This window comes from Staurois parvus, unplaced genomic scaffold (genome assembly GCF_062004578.1).
Source record: "Staurois parvus isolate SC_StPar_1 unplaced genomic scaffold, SC_StPar_1.0 ptg000018l, whole genome shotgun sequence".
NCBI lineage: Eukaryota > Metazoa > Chordata > Amphibia > Anura > Ranidae > Staurois > Staurois parvus.
Genome location: NW_028317814.1, coordinates 1,720,577 through 1,738,581, shown reverse-complemented (window position 1 = coordinate 1,738,581; position 18,005 = coordinate 1,720,577). Strand labels below are relative to the sequence as shown.

The following is an 18,005-nucleotide window of genomic DNA, read 5'->3' as shown; positions in this document are numbered from 1 at the left end:
GAGTACATAATTAGGCTCACTTCGCATAGAAACCAATCATCTGCTAACCTCAGCTCATTCAATTTAGCTTGGCAATAAAACCTGGAAACTGATTGGTTTGTATGTAGAACTGAGCCTGATTTTGCACTCTCCAGCTTTAGTAAATAAAACCCACTGAATGACAAGCTAAAATGTGCACCTATGGGAAGCTATATGTCATTTAAATTAACATTTAATTGTCAGCTCCATTGGATCAGAGACTGAAGAGCAGTGCTGAATTTATAAGGGGGCAAAAGGGGCAATTGTCACGGCCAATGGGGACTCCAGACTTCCTTTTATAAAATGAAAACTTATAAAATGAGTTTAGGTGTTTTTTAACTCTTTTTTTATTAGATTTTCAAGGAAAAGGTTACAAAAACAAGAAAGGACAGCAGTAGAGCACTCAACATCCTTGCTAACAAAATAGCACTGACTAAGTAGTACCCAAGAGCAGTCAACGACCATGGCAGTCATAGGTCAATAGTCATATCAGAAGGATGTGGTAGAAGGGCACATGGCATTGAAAACAAGTGTGTCTGGCTTAATCAATTTTAGCATATGTTCACGTTGGAGAAATCACAGGGGAGTACTAGAAAACAAAGATCTGAGTAGAGAGTCTTAACCCCAGAACACCTATCTACCCTATCAGAATAAGTCCACACCCATGGACTCCTAAGCCGTACTTCCCTCCTCTTGGGCAGGGAAGGGGACTCAAGCCCAACCTCCCATATTTTATTAATCTTTTTTGGACACCCTCTGGATGTATAGGTAATTTTATAGAATGGTACAACTGAGTTAACTAATGCTTTCCAGCAATTCAGTGAGCAAGCAGTGTTCTAGTTACTCTAGTAAATGCTAGTAAATGCCAGGGCATTGACCAGACCCAGTAAGCACACATGCACTGTTTGGAGGACCCTAATAGTGTTCAGGGAGTGGATGAAACGTTTAACCTCTGACCAAAACTCACTAATACAAGGGCAATGCCAAAAGATATAAAAACAATCAGCTGCACAATGCCAGCAGTGAAGGGCCACCTGAGGGTATATTCTGTGCAGTTTAGATGGTGTTAAGTAGACCATCTGTAGTATTTTAAATTGTATCAATTTGTCTCCCATTGCAACCAGTTGGGAGAGGGGATTGCCCCAAATATCCTCCGAATCATCTCCATTTTGTTCTACTACCTCGAGCACAATGATCCAAGACCCATGTGAATTGAGGGTAACAGTGCTTTCTAAGTGACTGATAATGGCTTTTTCAAGGAGGAGTCACGTAGGAGAGTCTCCAAATCATCGGCTAGTAAATTAATTGGATCAACACCAAACTGTGAGCGAAAGGCATGGTGGAGTTGCAGAAAGCAGAAGTGGGAATTTGCAAGGTCGTATTGCATTTTTAAAGTGGTAGTAAACCGCAAAATAAAAATTAAAAATCTTTTTCCCCTGCAAAATATAATAATTATGAAAGACTTGCCTTTGAATGAAGCCCTTCAGCAGCACGCTGTCACCGTTGTAGGCACCTCTTCCATCTTCACCCAGTCTTCTTTCCAGGTTTGCAGGCTTCAACTGTTCGACTGGCAGAGCCGCTATGACATCACTCCCATGCAGGAGTCATGGCTCTGGCACCGGCTGCTATTATTGTAAATATCTCCTAAACTATGCACGTTGAGATATTTACTGTGACTACAGGTAAGCCTTATCTTAGGTTTACCTGTAGGCACAAGTGAGCAGGTAGTCTTTACTACTGTACCACTTTAAGCAATTGAAGGAAATGAAGAAATCCCTGTCACATATGTTGTCTAAATATTTACTGTAATACCTTTCGAGGCCCAGATCAAGGGATCAGGGAGTTTCTCAAATTCAGGCAGTGTAGGGTTATACCATTGTGAAGTGTACGGTGACCAGAAGGCAGAGGTCGAGGAGTGTTTAGGCATGGTTAAGTGCCAGGCCCTAACGATTGTTTTCATTGACAGAGTAAGGAACAAAAATGTGGCCTACACCCCCTGGAAATTAATTTCATTAAACAAAACATCACAAAGTGTATGTGGGTGTCAGGATACGGAACAGCTTTTTTTTTTTTCATTTATTACAGGTAATTATATATCGCTGTCAATTTATGCAGCGCTTTACATATATATTGTACATTCACATCAGTCGCTAACCCTCAAGGGGTACAATCTAAGGTCCCTAACTTACATTCATACACATACTAGGGCCAATTTAGACAGGATCCATGTAACCTACCAGCATGTTTTTGGAGTGTGGGAAGAAACTGGAATACCTGGAGGAAACCCACTCAGGCACAGAGAGAACATGCAAACTCCAGGCAGGTGGTGCCGTGGTTGGGATTCGAACCAACAACCCTAGGACTGCCAGGCGGAAGTGCTAACCATTTAGCCACTGTGTTGCTTAAGTGTCTACCTGTCTAATGTGTATTTTTACAGTTAAAAAAAAATCAGTGTCTTTTTCGGGAACCTTATTTATTTATTTTCTTTTTTTCAGAACAAATGTGGTTTATCATTCATTTCAGTTCATTTGTTTATTTGTCAATTAATATATTTGTTGAGGGGCCCCAAAATTGAAGTGCCCCAGGCCCCCCAAGGTCTAACTCTGGCACTGCTGATGAGAATCTCTTTTCTCTCTAAGCTCTGCAGAGTACAATATGATGTTAGTATAAAGGAATTCAATACAGTATATGGAAAGCAAATTAGTGTGTTCTTATTACAGCCAGTACACCTAACTGTACTGTAAATATAGTAATAAAAGGTTTGCCATTGCCACCTTGTGGTCACATAGGGGATGGAAGAGAATATGCAGCCTTCAGGGATATTCTTATGCATCATATAGTTAGCCTATGGAGCCACTACTTGCGTCCACATCCTATGTAATTGTATTTATGGTCTTCAGGGCCAATTTCCATCACCAGAGACTTGTGTGGCAAATAAATATACTGTGCCTAATGATAAATCCCATCCTGACAGTCATTAAAATTTTAGATATGTATGATAATTTGTATATTTTAATGTGGGTTGATGAGGCTCCACCACTGAGCTTTAATATGGCTACTTTGCCCAGAGTTGGATCAGAGATAATCACATTTTTAGATAAGCTCTAGAATAGAGCAAAGCGATTGAAGTTGACATTCTGCAGTTGCTGTTTTCAGTGAGATTTCACAAGACTGTCATACATAAAATATCATAGGTCAGTATGTAATCTATTTTATGGCAGCAAAGCAATTGCCAGAATAGTGGAATAATATATTATTTCATGGCCTCTGTTTGACCTGTTTTTTTATTAAAACTGAACTCCAGGCAAACAGCTAAAATATACCGATGGGAATGTATGCAAGGAAGCTGTTTTACCTGCTAAAGGATTTGTATTTCTGACCATCAAGTCCGGAGATGTACACAGCTTTCCCACGCAGCATAGTCCTGTTTGGTAGGAAAGGAGACCTCATCTTTCCCTGCTCCAGTTTCACCTTTCAGGTCTCTTCCTCATCTTGTGACTGGACAGTGAAATGAGTAGAAGCACATTAACCACTTGAAGACCAAGCATTTTGTGGCACTTTTTTTTTTACAAGTTTAAATCAGTATTTTTTGCTATAAAATTACTTATAACCTCCAAACATTTTATATATATATACAGTATCTCACAGAAGTGAGTACACCCCTCACATTTTTGTAAATATTTTATTATATCTATTCATGTGACAGCACTGAAGAAATGACACTTTTCTACAGTAAAGTAGTGAGTGTACAGCTTGTATAACAGTGTAAATTTGCTTTCCCCTCAAAATAACTCAACACACAGCTATTAACGTCTAAACGGCTTGCAATAAAAGTGAGTACACCCCTAAGTGTAAATGTCCAAATTGGGCCCAAAGTGTCAATATTTTGTGTGGCCACCATTATTTTCCAGCACTGCCTTAACCCTCTTGGGCATGGAGTTCACCAGAGCTTCACAGGTTGCCACTGGAGTCCTCTTCCACTCCTCCATGATGTCATCACGGAGCTGGTGGATGTTAGAGACCTTGTGCTCCTCCACCTTCTGTTTGAGGATGCCCCACAGATGCTCAATAGGGTTTAGGTCTGGAGACATGCTTGGTCAGTCCATCACTTTTACCCTCAGCTTCTTTAGCAAGGCAGTGGTCGTCTTGGAGGTGTGTTTGGGGTTGTTATGTTGAAATACTGCCCTGTGGACCAGTCTCCAAAGGGAGGGGATCATGCTCTGCTTCAGTATGTCACAGTACTTGTTGACATTCATGGTTCCCTCAATGAACTGTAGCTCCCCAGTGCTGGCAGCACTCATGCAGCTCCAGACCATGACACCCCCACCACCATGCTTGACTGTAGGCAAGACACACTTGTCTTTGTACTTCTCACCTGGTTGCCGCCACACACGCTTCACACCATCTTAACCAAATCAGTTTATCTTGGTGTCATCAGACCACAGGACATAGTTCCAGTAATCCATGTCCTTAGTCTGCTTGTCTTCAGCAAACTGCTTGTGGGCTTTCTTGTGCATCATCTTTAGAAGAGGCTTCCTTTTGGGACAACAGCCAGGCAGACCAATTTGATGCAGTGTGCGGCGTATGGTCTGAGCACTGACAGGCTGATCCCCCAATCCCTTCAACCTCTGCAGCAATGCTGGCAGCACTCATACGTCTATTTCCCAAAGACAACCTCTGGATATGACACTGAGCACATGCACTCAACTTCTTTGGGCGACCATGGCGAGGCCTGTTCTGAGTGGAACATGTCCTTTTAAACCGCTATATGGTCTTGGCCACCCTGCTGCCGCTCAGTTTCAGGGTCTTGGCAATATTCTTATAGCCTAGGCCATCTTTATGGAGCAACAATTCTTTTTTTCAGATCCTCAGAGAGTTCTTTGCCATGAAGTGCTGAAATGTTGAACTTCCAGTGACCAGTATGAGAGTGAGAGCGATAACACCAAATTTAACACACACCTGCTCCCCCTTCACACCTGAGACCTTGTAACACTATAATGAGTCCAATGACACTTGAGAGGGGAAATGACTAACTGGGCCCAATTTGGACATTTTCACTTAGGGGTGTGCTCACTTTTGTTGCCAGCGGTTTAGACATTAATGGCTGTGTTGAGTTATTTTGAGAGGACAGCAAATTTACACTGTTATACAAGCTGTACACTCACTACTTTACATTGTAGCAAAGTGCCATTTCTTCAGTGTTGTCACATGAAAAGATAGAATCAAATATTTACAAAAATGTGAGGGTGTAATATATTGACTGGGCCAGTATAGAAAGGACAGCCATTAGAATCCTATGTTTTGTTCCATGGAACACCAAACAAGATGAGGGAGGTGCATATCTCCCAATAGTCCTGGACTGGGCAGGACTTTCCCACATTTTCACCGAGGTCCTGGTGTACAGGGGCTTTGCCCTGCATTACTCTATCTATTCTTTATTTGCTAACTTCCAGCCGAGCAGGACCTGCAGCAGTGTAAACAGTGTGAACATCTAGCACAGCTAGGGATTGGCAAGGCAAGCCAGCGGGGTTTGCAGCTGCAATGAGAGAGCATGCAGTTGTTTACTCCAACCTATGATGTTGGGGATGGGCGGGGCTGATATGTGTTTTACGGGCTCCGCCCCTTTGTCAAGCACTGTCACCCTCATTGTTGGGAGGTGTTGTGAAAATATTAGATTATTGCAATTTAGTCATAATAATCATGGTGAAACAGAATTTCAGTAACATAATGATAACTAAGTTTCACTCTCTGTATCTTATAACTCATTTAAAGTGAAATTGTATTCTGTGATTTGTCCTCTTATAAAGGCTCTTAAATCATGTTTCTGGCACAGAGCATTCTTAATGCAGTGCTACAAAACAAGCAATTGCAATTTTATATATGAACTGTAAAAATAAAGGAAGTAGTAAAATTATAAAGCTTAGGGAAGACTTTAATGAAGGGATTAATAAAAAGTAATTTGGGTTAACAAGGTATTAAACTTACATTTATTTATTTTTAATAGGTTTAGAATACTAATTTATGAATAATGACTATACCTGTAGCATTTATTCATAAATGAATAAAGATCAGGACTGAGTGGACATATTGACAGCTTAGCACTGCACATTACACCAGCTCTCTCAGTGTAATAAATGGGCTCTGCTATCTGTGTGACAGCTGTTCTCTACACTCTACTTACCAGGAACGTCTAATAAAGTGCAGGGACAATTGTCACAGACAGTGGAGCCCCATTGATTGCATTGTGAGAGCCAATCTCCCGGTGTATGTAGTCAACAGGGCTGATCTGTGTTTTGACAGGTAGGTCTTGAAAAGGTGGGAGAGGCATTCGCCCCAGCTGTGCCCTCCCCACTACAGTACCTGAGGTGAGTGCTTCTCCTGCCTCTGCGTTGGCCTGGCCCTGCTAACAGCACACAAGGGTAGATTATCTATCAGACTAAGGAATGTTTAGGCTCTCTGTCAGGGTGTTATTACTCTCTGTGTCCCCATAAGGGAACTTTCTTTATTTTCCTGTCAAGGTTACAGGCATCAAAACAGGAGAAGAAGGGTAATCTCAATGAGGACACAAACCCTGTGTTTTTGTTATTATTATTATACAAGATTTATATAGTGCCAACAGTGTGCTCAGCGCTTTACAATATAAAGGGAGACGATACAGCAACGATACAGTTCAATGCAGGGTTAGGAGGGCCCTGCTCCTTGGAGCTTACAGTCTAAGAGGGAGGGGCTGGTGGTACAAAAGGTAATAACTGTGGGGGATGAACTGATAGGAGAGATAGAAGATTTGGTTATTAGGTGAAGGCAGGATAGGCTTCCCTGAACAGGTTTTCAGAGAGTGGGCAGAGTAGGCAATAGACAGATACATTGGGCTCTGGAGAAGTCTTGGAGACGAGCATGGGAGGAGGAGACAAGGGAGCTAGAGAGCAGGAGGTCATGGGAGGAGTGGAGAGGACAGTTTGGGTGATATTTGGAGACAAGATTGGTGATGTAATTTGGGGCAGAGTTATAAATGGCTTTATGTGTTATTGTTTATGTTTTTAATTTTATCCGTTGGGCAATGGGAAGCCAGTGGAGGGATTGGCAGAGAGGGATGGCAGATATGGAACAGGTGGTAAGGTGGATGAGTCTGGCAGCAGCATTCATGATAGACTGAAGAGTGGATAGCCTGCGATTAGGTAGGTCAACAAGGAGGGACTTACAATAGTCAATGCGAGAGATAACAAGGGTGGTTAGAAATGGGTGTATCTTGGAGATGTTGTGGAAGTGAAGTCTACAAGGTTTGGACAGTGATTGCTGTGTTTGCTGTACATTAGTTGAAACCTACACAGAGGGCAGAGAACTCTCTCCCCACCTCATTTTTTTTTTTTTTGCAATCTTTAGTTATAATCTTTTTTTCTTTTCGAAAAATACAACAACCACCCTGGTATAACTTAGTTTATTACGTCGAAACTGAAAATCATATACAGACATACACTATATGATCAAAATTTGTGGACATCTGATAATCTCACATACTATATGGCAAACATTATGTGACGCCCCCTCCTACAGTAATTATTGAGTGCAAGTGTTTCCAATGAAGGTTCTTGTTAATGTTACATCATACAAAGAAATATTAAACAACTGTGTGCTTCCAACCTTGTGATGACAGTTTGAGGACGTGACTGTGCCAAAAAGTCAGGTCCAAAATTATATGGTTTGATGAGCTTGGTGTGGAGGAACCTGAGTTGCCTTCTCAGACCCTTGACCTCAACCCTATTGAAATTATTTGGGATATATTCAAATGCCTATTGCATGCCAGACCTTCTCGTTCAACATCAGCACTGGACCTCACAAATGCTCTTTTTACTAAATGGGCCAAATTCCCACATACACACTTTCCAGTGGAACCTTTTATAGCCCCAAAGTATTGTTCAGTTGTGTATCAATGCTCTTGGTTTTAGAATGGCATCAAGGAGTCAATGCCAGTATCCTCATGTAGGTAAGATCCAATAATATAAAGGAGTCAACCTTTTAGGAGCTTCTTGAATTTGTCCTTGCAGGAGAATTCTATCCAGTAAAAATATGTTTTGGTAAATCTTTTATTTGTGTCATTGAGCAAGCTTGTTAGACTTTCCATTTGCCTAATGCCTTTCTATTTGCCTAATGGGTTGGTTGACTTTCACAGAGGTGGAATACATGCCCAGGCAGCATTGACCAATGCCTCACCACTGGCCAATAGGATCTCAGTGTGTTGCAGTAAATAAAAGGAAGGTGTGAACGGCAAGGATCTGTCAGTGAATTTTTGTGTTACAGTATGCACCTCATTCCAGGATTGTGGGGCATGACCAAAACACATGCAAAATGTCTCCCTTTTCAGTACCAAATCTCCAGCAAGTGTCCGGTATGGAAGGGCAAATGCGGTGCATTAGAGACAGGGTTCTGTACCACTGAGTAAGGATTTTATAGCCCAATTCCTGAAATTTGTTACAGATTGATGACTCATAAGACAAAGTCAGGGGTTTATTACGGTCTTCAGGTGTCCCATACAGTTGAAGATCCCTTTCCCATTTATCTAGATAAGTAAGTGGAGACTGAGATCTCCAAAAGTAATAGTTTATAGGTGAGGGAAGGGACTTGTCTGGAAGGTCAATCTGTCTGACATTCCTGTTCATACATAGTCAATGGACATGCAAAGGAGGAGGCTACTGGTAGCGATTGTAAGAAATTAGGAAGCTGAAGTAATGTCCCAGGTCAGAGAAGACTTTGTCTTGACACATCTGAGCAAAGGTGAACCATTTAAAATTTCTGATGTATTGTGTTGCAGAGTACATGTCTCTGTGGCAAAAGGGTAAAAAGGCGGGTCCTGGCATCCCCAGAGTGAAATTCAGATTTCCCAAAATAGGATAGTGCAGGCAGGGGGCTGGGGAGATACCGTATATGCAAAAGGCCATAGAACATACTCTCTAGGTCGTTGCAGCGATCGGATGCTGATGCATGGCAATGGAGGGAAGAGTAGGGCTCCATGGAAGTACCGCTAAATGTATAGGGGGACACTGAATATAAAAAATGTTTAAATATAAAAAATTTTTACTTGTGAGCCAATAAGGTGTATAATAAACGGCTTCTATCAATAAGATCGCTATCTTGCTCACCCTCATAAATGTGAGTTATTAGTACATACAAATGAAGAAAATATATAGATGCCGCGCTCATCTATATATTTTCTTCATGTATAGGGGGACACTGTTTGTTCCTTGGTGCCCCACTGTTTTACCTGAGAGTTTCTACACTAATCCAGCAATCTCGTAAAATGGGATGCTATATGATAGAGGCTGGCATCTGGCAGAGCCATCATCACCTCAGTTTGGCAGTGCTGGATGCCTGAACAGCTGATGCTGCCATGTGAGAGGATATAAGTTGTGGGATCCCTAAACCTAGCTATGCTGGCTATGTTTGTTTGCTCCAAGAGGCCCAGTGGAGTGAGTGGTTGGGCAAAGGTAGATAGTATAAAGAACAGGTAAGGTCACCATTAAAGTGAACCTCTTGCTTTACCCTGCATGAAAAAAGCACTGCTTCACTTTAGAGTGCTCCTGGGCCCAGACGATACACAAAATATATACATATTCAGAACAAGCAGTAAACACTTCAGAACATGCCCTCACTGACCTCTATAGCTATATACTTTGTAGAGAAGTTAATCTTCAGAGACAGAAACAGAGGCACTGACAGCACAGCTCCTCTCCCCTTCTTCTCTTTGGCAGTCTACCACCCCCTAATGTAAGCACACTGAAAGAAACTCATTGAAACGGCATAATTCTTTGTTGATTTCTTCGAGTACTTCACAGTGCAAATAGCTACAGAGGTCAGCAAGGAATTGTTTTATAGTTCCTTTAGCTTAGAAAAAGAAATTTGTTAGCAGGTAGCTGTTTATTGCAGAAGGGATTCTCCCCGCCTCATTTGCATTAAAAAAGCATTTATCTGTCTCATAGCACCTTTCTAGATAGTACACTAAATTCTGCATGGGAAGCACAGTGTACACTTTTGGCTTTCCTTGGTACAGGTAACTTACCTGCACATAAGTGTGAGTTGTGTCACCTTGAGCATGCCAGTTAGGATGGCAAAAGACACTGCAGTGCTGGAATGGAGGTGAGTATAGCAGACTTTAGTTCAACTTTAAAAATGTGAAAATACTTTAAAGATGATCTCCAGGAATTAACTTGCTGCTTAAATTGCTTTGGCTTACAATGGGTTAAGTTCAAAGAAGTGTATGCCACCTTGTGGATTTCTCTATTTCATTTCTACAACCCCTGGTAAAAAGTATGGAATCACCACTCTTGGAAAATGTTCATTCAGTTGTTTAATTGTGTAGAAAAAAAAAAACAATCACAAACTATTTTCATTTAACAACCCAACCTTCTGGCTTTAGGAAACACTCTATCCTCCCAGATGTGGCTGCTGTGTGACTGCCCACTCCTCTCCCATATCCATTCACAGAAGGCTTCTCATGATACAAAATGTTTTGTGATTGGGTAAGAGGAGAAGAGGTGCATGCAGTCCACTTTAGCTGTTGTATAGGAAACTTAGAGGTCCAGTGTCAGAGCGCCGGAAGTATAGCCATAGCTGTACTGATGGCGCTCAATAAAACTAAAATTGTAAATAAAAGAGAAAAATCCTTGAGATGGCATACATCTTGTGGGACCTATCCTATTGTAAGCCAGCACATTTCAAAAAGTGAGTTCATTCATGGAGTTTATTTATTTATTTATTTCAGGTACTTATATAGCCCTGTCAATTTACGCAGTGCTTTACACATATATATTCAACATTCACATCAGTCCCTAACCCTCAAGGAGTGTACAATCTAAGGTCCCTAACTTACATTCATACATACACATATTAGGGCCAATTTTGACAGAATTCAATTAAACTACCAGCATGTCTTTGGAGTGTGGGAGGAAACCGGAGTACCCGGAGGAAACCCACGCAAGCACAGGGAGAACATGCAAACTCCATGCAGGAGGCGCCATGGTCAGGAATCGAACCCATGACCCATTTACTGCAAGGCAGACGTGCTAACCACTAAGCCACTGTGCTGCCATTGTTCTTCTTTAATGTCAATAGTCTGGGAACAATTGCAGTTGAATGGCACTAGTTTCAGCATTCCACGTTCCCTTTTGCCTTTTGAAAACATGAGTTTGTATAAAGTATATACACTACCATTTGGAGCATACGCCAAGCACTTGTACTCATGTACATGGTGAAATAATGCCAAAAGTATGGAAATCCATCATCTCCAAATGATATTCAATGACGCTGAATTATATTTTTTTGCATATGTGTCAATCTGGCCTATTATTTTACTTTCTTTTTTTTCTATCCCTACTTCTTATTTCTTATTCTTTTCATGTCATTCTTCCTTGTCTCTGTTGACATTAAGAACATGCTGTATGTCATGTACTCGATTGTCATGATGATGGCTCCATTAGCCCATAGAACTGAAGGGAAATGTGTTATCAGGTTTTTGAGCTCGTTGTGTTTCAGCAATAGTGGTTCTCACTCCCTTTCTGCCATATGCTCTACTAATTCCTTCTTGTTACCAGATGTACAGCATGTAAAATATTATTCTCTCTCCTGTCCTTTTTATTGAAAACTTGATACAAATCATTGAAAACAAAAGTGACAAAGTGCAAATATGATTTTCCTTTCTGCTAAAGAAAAAAAAGCCTATACTTCTCTTACTTAGACAGCTTCTACCTAGTATTTCTGATTGGTGCATCGCCATCTGCTGGCAGAATTAGATAATGCATTTATGTATAGTCTTGAGTGTAAGTAACTTTATATAAAATAACAAAGTAAATGCTTTTCACTGCACTTTGCTGTATTTTATTTTTAAATCATTTACTTGATCTTCCTTACATTTTAGAGTAGAAATCAGCTTGGCAAAATGGACACAAAAGGGCACAACAGGGAATCAATTACAATACACCACATCCAATTTATCAATTGATATCAAAATGGAAAAGGATCCCTTCCCCGAAGATGGGGAGGGGGCGTGACAGACACTATGGACTTATTTGGTCTGCAAGGACAACAGACTAAAATATTTATACCAACTTTTATTACAAGTAAAATATTTTAGTAAAAAATCTCTATTTCACAAGGAGGACTCCCCAACAGCTAAAACATGCCAATATAGTATGTGTGTGTGTGTGTGGGTCCTCATCCACCTTAATGCTGCCTCTATGAGTTTCGTGGGGAAAGTCCTGTTTCCTCAGGAGGACGTCTATGTACATCTGCTTCCCTAATACTTGAATTATACAAATTTAAGTATTAGGGAAGCAGATGTATATAGAGTTAAAATTTGATGGTACTAACATTATATCCTCTTGCTGCTCTCCTCTTTCTCAGTTGGTCCTGTTGAATGCTCCTGTGCTGGCTCCCTGAGGGTTCCTGGGTTTGGACGTCTCCCACTTTTCTTTGGGGGACTTGGTTAAGCGGAATCTGCAGCTCTAGTCAGTGGAATAGAACCTGTTGTGTATAAATACTGTTCTAGCTTTGCCTGTATCTGTGAATACTGTTCAAGATAACTGCCCCTTCAAGTGCTCCTGAGGAAGCAGTTTTTTTCTTGTGAAATTCGTAAAGGCAGCAACAAGATGGATGGTTTTTCATATATTTGGCTCTGTATGCCACCAGAATAAATTAAAACAAAACATGCCAAATGACTTTGAAGTGCTGACTTTCAGCTTTAAATCAAGGGGTTGAACATAAATATCAAGTACAAATGTTAGGAACTGCAGCCATTTTTATACACAGTCCTTCCATTTTCAGGGGGTTAAATATAATTGGACAAATGAATCTAATCATAAATAAAATGTTAATTTTTAATATTTTGTTGAGAATCCTTTACTGGCAATGACTGCCTGAAGTCTGGAACCCATGGACATTACCAAAGACTAGGTCTCCTCCTTTCTGATGCTTTGCCAGGCTCTAACTGCAGCTGTCTTCAGTTGTTCTTTGTTTGTGGGTCTTTCTGCCTTTAGTTTTGCCTTCAGCAAGTGAAATACATGCTCAATTGGGTTGAGATCAGGTGATTGACTCATTGCAGAATATTCCACTTCTTTTCCTTCAAAAGCTCCTGGGTTGCTTTTTCAGTGTGTTTTGGATCATTGTCCATCTGTACTGTGAAGCGCCGTCCAATCAACTTTGCTGTATTTGGTTGAATCTAGGCTGACAGTATATCTCTAAACACTGCAGAATTTATCCGGCTGCTTCTGTCTTCTGTCACATCACCAATAAACACCAATGACCCAGTGCCACTGGAAGCCATGCATCCCCATGCCATCACACTGCCTCCACCATGTCTTACAGATGACGTTGTGTGCTTTGGATCATGCGCTGTTCCAAGCCTTCTCCACACTTTTTTCTCCCTGTCATTCTGGTACAGATTAATCTTAGTTTCATCCGTCCAAAGAATGCTTTCCCTGAACTAGTCTGGCTTTTTTAGATGTTTTTGGCAAAGTCTAATCTGACTTTTCCATTCTTCAGGCTTATGAATGGTTTGCACTTTGTGGTGAACCCTCTGTATTTGCTCTTGTGAAGTCTTCTCTTGATTGTAGACTTTGACAATGATACGCCCACCTCCTGGAGAGTGTCCTTCACTTGTCTGGATGTTGTGAATGGGTTTTTCTTTACCATAGAGAGGATCCTGCAATCATCCACCACTGTTGCCTTCCATGGACGTCCATGCCTTTTTATGTTGCTGAGCTCACCAATGCATTCTTCTTTCCTCAGAATGTACCAGAATGAACTGTTGATTTGGCCAGTCCTAATGTTTCTGCTATCTTTTTGATGGATTTTTTTTTTTTTTCGTTTTTGAAGCTTTACAATGGCCTGTTTCACTTGCATGGACAGCTCCTTTGAAAACATGATGTAGGTTCACAGCACTAGATTTCAAATGCAAATACCACACTTAGAATCAACTCCAGACCTTTTACCTGCTTAATTGATAAAGAAATAACGAAGGAGTATCCCACACCTGGCCATGAAACAGCTTTTGATTCAATTGTCCAATTACTTTTGGTCCCTTGAAAAAGGGGGGATGGCTACTCTTAAGAGCTGTAAATCCTTATCCCTTCCTCCAATTTGGATGTACATACCCTCAAATTAAACCTGAGAGTGTGCACTTTCAAACCATATCCATTATATAACTATAGCTTGAATATGTTTTGGTAAATACCTCAAGAAAACTAAAATTGTGCCTGTGTCCAAATATATATGGACCTAACTGTATGGCATGTTTTAGCCATTGGGGAGCCCTCCTTATGAAATAGAGATTTTTTTAGTATATTATTTAAATTGTAATGTATTTATGTATTTAATCTAATGCTTGTTAAAATAAAACTGGTAAAAAATAATTTAGTCTGTTGTCTGTGCGAAGAAAATGGTCCATAACACGCCCCTCCCCCCATGCCATCTTTGGTGGTCAAATACTTTTCTATTCCCTTGATTAAACGGCCTTCTCCAGCTTCCATCTATTGAAATGCTGAACTGTAGTAATTTTAGAGCAGCATCATTTTTCAGTCTTTATAAATTGACAAAATCATACTACAAAATAAACCTCTCTGGATAATTTTCACTATTTTCAGAAGATGGCTGAACTTTTGGACTTAAAACTTCCTGTAAACAAAAAAGTGAAATATCAGTTTCCAATTTTGATAAAGGCCCCAGTGGATACTGTCCTCCAAATGAACCCCCATTGGAAGATAGTATATCCTGCTAAAACAGATGATCAGTGCCATTTGTTGTGAAACTCTATGCAGCAGTAAGTTAGTTTTAATATATTAGTTCTTGGCGCAGAGGCTTAGAGTTGATCCCTGTTTAATGTGATTGTGTATTCAGTAGAAAATAATAAGTATGTTTATATAGAATTAAATCCTGTAATGGCCAGTACATCAAAACTGGGAGTGGAATGGACACCACTCAGTGCCACTTAGGCTGTATTGCTTTGTACAAGGCTTATCAACGTGACACTAAACAGTGAAGAGCAAGGAAGAATCTCATCAATGAATCAATGAACAGTTGGCTCCACACACTGATCAACCTACAAGTTTATTGAATGGGCACTATTATTATGGAGGAAAAATAGAACGTCTTGTGTAAACAGGATCCAGAATCAAATGCTTTCAGCTACTTCAAAGGTCTTAGACTCGTATTAAATTGCTTTGAATTGAATTTCTTCTGCTCAGGTGGTATCTTCAAACTGCTTCTCCATTTACATTGAGTTGTATAGGAAAGAAAGTAACTCAGATGCAAACAGAAACCCACATACTGTACATGAACCCTTATAAGAGTGTCCATCATGATTTAACATTGTGTTTCACTCTTTTTGTTTGTATAGGTTCCTGACAAGTACTTTCAGATTATGTTGGACTACTTGGGTGGTCTGAAAGGCAGCGCACGTGAAACTACCATACAGAAAGCTGAGGCTTACATGAAGGAGTGTGACAGCGATGAGACACAGAAAGAGGCCGACTCACAGAGGAGAGAAAGAATTCGAGAAGTCCTACAGCTCTTGTCATAGTACTTTGGAAATTCTAAATTCCCTTTAGACAGTAGAATATTTTGTTTTATTTGTACCAAAACCATGCCTATGCAAGTGTAACAATCTGTGATTTAATACGTGAGTTTCTCTTGAAGCTGACCTTCTTTGCCAAATGTAAAATTCTTCCTTAATATTATTGCTTGATATTTTTCTGATATTCCATTTAGAGATTTATGGATTCTACTTTCTCAATAGATTTATCTAGTCTCCTATTGAAGCTGTATATAATTGAAGATAAGTGTGTCAGTGCCTGTAAAATATAGGGTTTTCATGATATAACTTACTCACAAAGCCCTTCTTCTTCATGAGATTTCCAGTCAGTGGTACGAGGACAGCTTGAGCCAAGCATGTATTATTGAGAAACTGGCCTTCCCCAGCTTTGCAAAAATTATTGGTGTTGGTCAAAGAGATGTGTGCTTTTTATTGCATTTGTAATCCTTATTGCTAACAGATTTCTCATCAAAATAGGAGTGATTTTTTATAAATTAAAGCAAAAACCAGTGCTCTTGTATGCACTGATATCAGATTAATGCCATTGAAGAGGTTTTCAAATTGTGAAGAAAGTGAAATACATGGTGCACTGATGTTAAACAATGTGGGTTTTCCTTCCGAGGGTTGCTGGAGCTGATGTAACCGCTTAGGTGTCCGTTTATGACACAGAGAATAGCTGCGATTCAACGGATCTCAGCTATTCTCTGTTCATTCACAGTTTATGACACTCAGGAGATCATGTCAGCCCTTCGCTGGAGATCTGTGTTCTCCCTCCAGATTCTCCAGCCCAGAGCTGGAGAATCAGAGGGACCGCAAACTAAGCAGAGATAATTTACCTCTGTTTAGTAAACTGATCTTTTACTGTAATCTCACAAGATTATAGTAAAATCAGCTGTTTTCCAGAGTTTGTAGACCGTTCTCCAGCGTTTGGAGACCGTTCTCCCTTCGTTCGGAGAACTGCTTCATAAACTGCATTCACAGGAGAACTGTGTTCTCCGAGAATGCCGGAGAACTGAGCAGCGATCTATTACCGCTGGTTCATAAACGGACACCTTAGTCTTTTGAAGGCCTGGTATTTTCACTAGGTTCACGTCTGGCATTTTGTGATTTCTGGCAGAATCCCTGCAATTCTGCCCGCGATCCAAAATTGCTCTGCAATAATGACAAAGCACTCTACGCCTCTTCAGGTTCCATTCATTTTTAATAGCACGTAAACATAGTGCAGTTTTGCCACAATTGTAATCCAATAAATCTCACTGCAATAGTTGCAAAACGCAAAAGTGCAAAGCTTGGCGCCAAAAGAAGTTTCTGCTCCTTTTTAGGTGAGAAAGTTTGCAAGTTTTGTTTTGCTGTGATTGCTGTGTGATTTATCGCATGACAGTTGTGGCAAAAACTGCATCATGTTTAGGTGTTATTGAAAATGAATGGCACCCGAACAGGTGTGGTGCGTTTTGTAATTATCGCAGAGCGATTTGGGATTGCTGGCAGAATCACAGAATCACAGCTACTCTGCCCGAGATCACAAAACAACAGATGTGAACCTAGCCTAAGGATGCTGGTAAAGTGACCAAGCAGCAACAAGCAGTCCAGGAGCCTCAGTGATGCTGCTTCTCAGATGCACAACAGCTGAAAGGGTATAGGCACACACAATGGAAACACCTCCACATGTCTGTTAATCAATTTTTTGTTACATTTCAGTATTACACCACTGCTTTTGTATTGTTGATGATGTTTAATAAAGATAGTTCTCTCTTATTTGTCATAAGGATGAATTCAAACATCAATAAATTTAATAATTAAAAAAAAAACCTCTGGATTGGTGTTACTAAGCTTTTCAGGATTAATTGATGTTTTCCGTTCAGACAGACTTGAACATGACCAGTGCAATATCTCCCAAGAATTAAGGTGCACCATTAACATCAATGAGGTTGATTTACTAAAGGCAAATAGACTGTGCACTTTGCAAAGTGCAGTTGCACTCTGCAAGATCAGTTGTTCCAAAGCTTAGGACTGGATAAGCAAAATTACAAATTTTTGTCAGGCAAAACAGTTCCTCTGTTTTAACATCGTATTTAGCAGTTTTCAAGGAGTGCAGCTTTAAACCTAACCACATGAATAATGAATATAGAAAACTAAGATGTTTCAAAGAGTGTCATCTAAAGTGTAAGTTCACCTTAGGAACTAATACCCTAGGGGAACTAATACCCTATACTAGGGGTCTCCAAACTTTTTAAACAAAGGGCCGGTTTATGGTCCTTCAGACTTTAATAGGGCCAGAGTTTGACCAGTGGGGGTAGAAAATGTTACGGGCCCAGCATCAGTGAGAATAAACATGGCCTCAGGGATTGTCTTCATTAGGAGGAAGAGTAGTGCCCTATCATTGATATTAATGGGAGGAATAGTACTCCTAAGT

At 40.3% G+C, this 18,005-nt stretch overlaps 1 protein-coding gene across 1 annotated transcript in view; it reads left to right on the top strand.

Moving 5' to 3' along the window:
• Positions 1-17,347, top strand: part of CHLSN (cholesin) — a 523,051-nt gene extending 505,704 nt beyond the window's left edge. The window contains exon 6 of the mRNA XM_089682029.1: positions 15,398-17,347. Coding sequence (XP_089538155.1) covers positions 15,398-15,580 — 183 coding nt within the window. The 3' untranslated portion in view covers positions 15,581-17,347. The remainder of the gene's footprint in view (positions 1-15,397) is intronic.
• Positions 17,348-18,005: the final 658 nt, after the last annotated feature.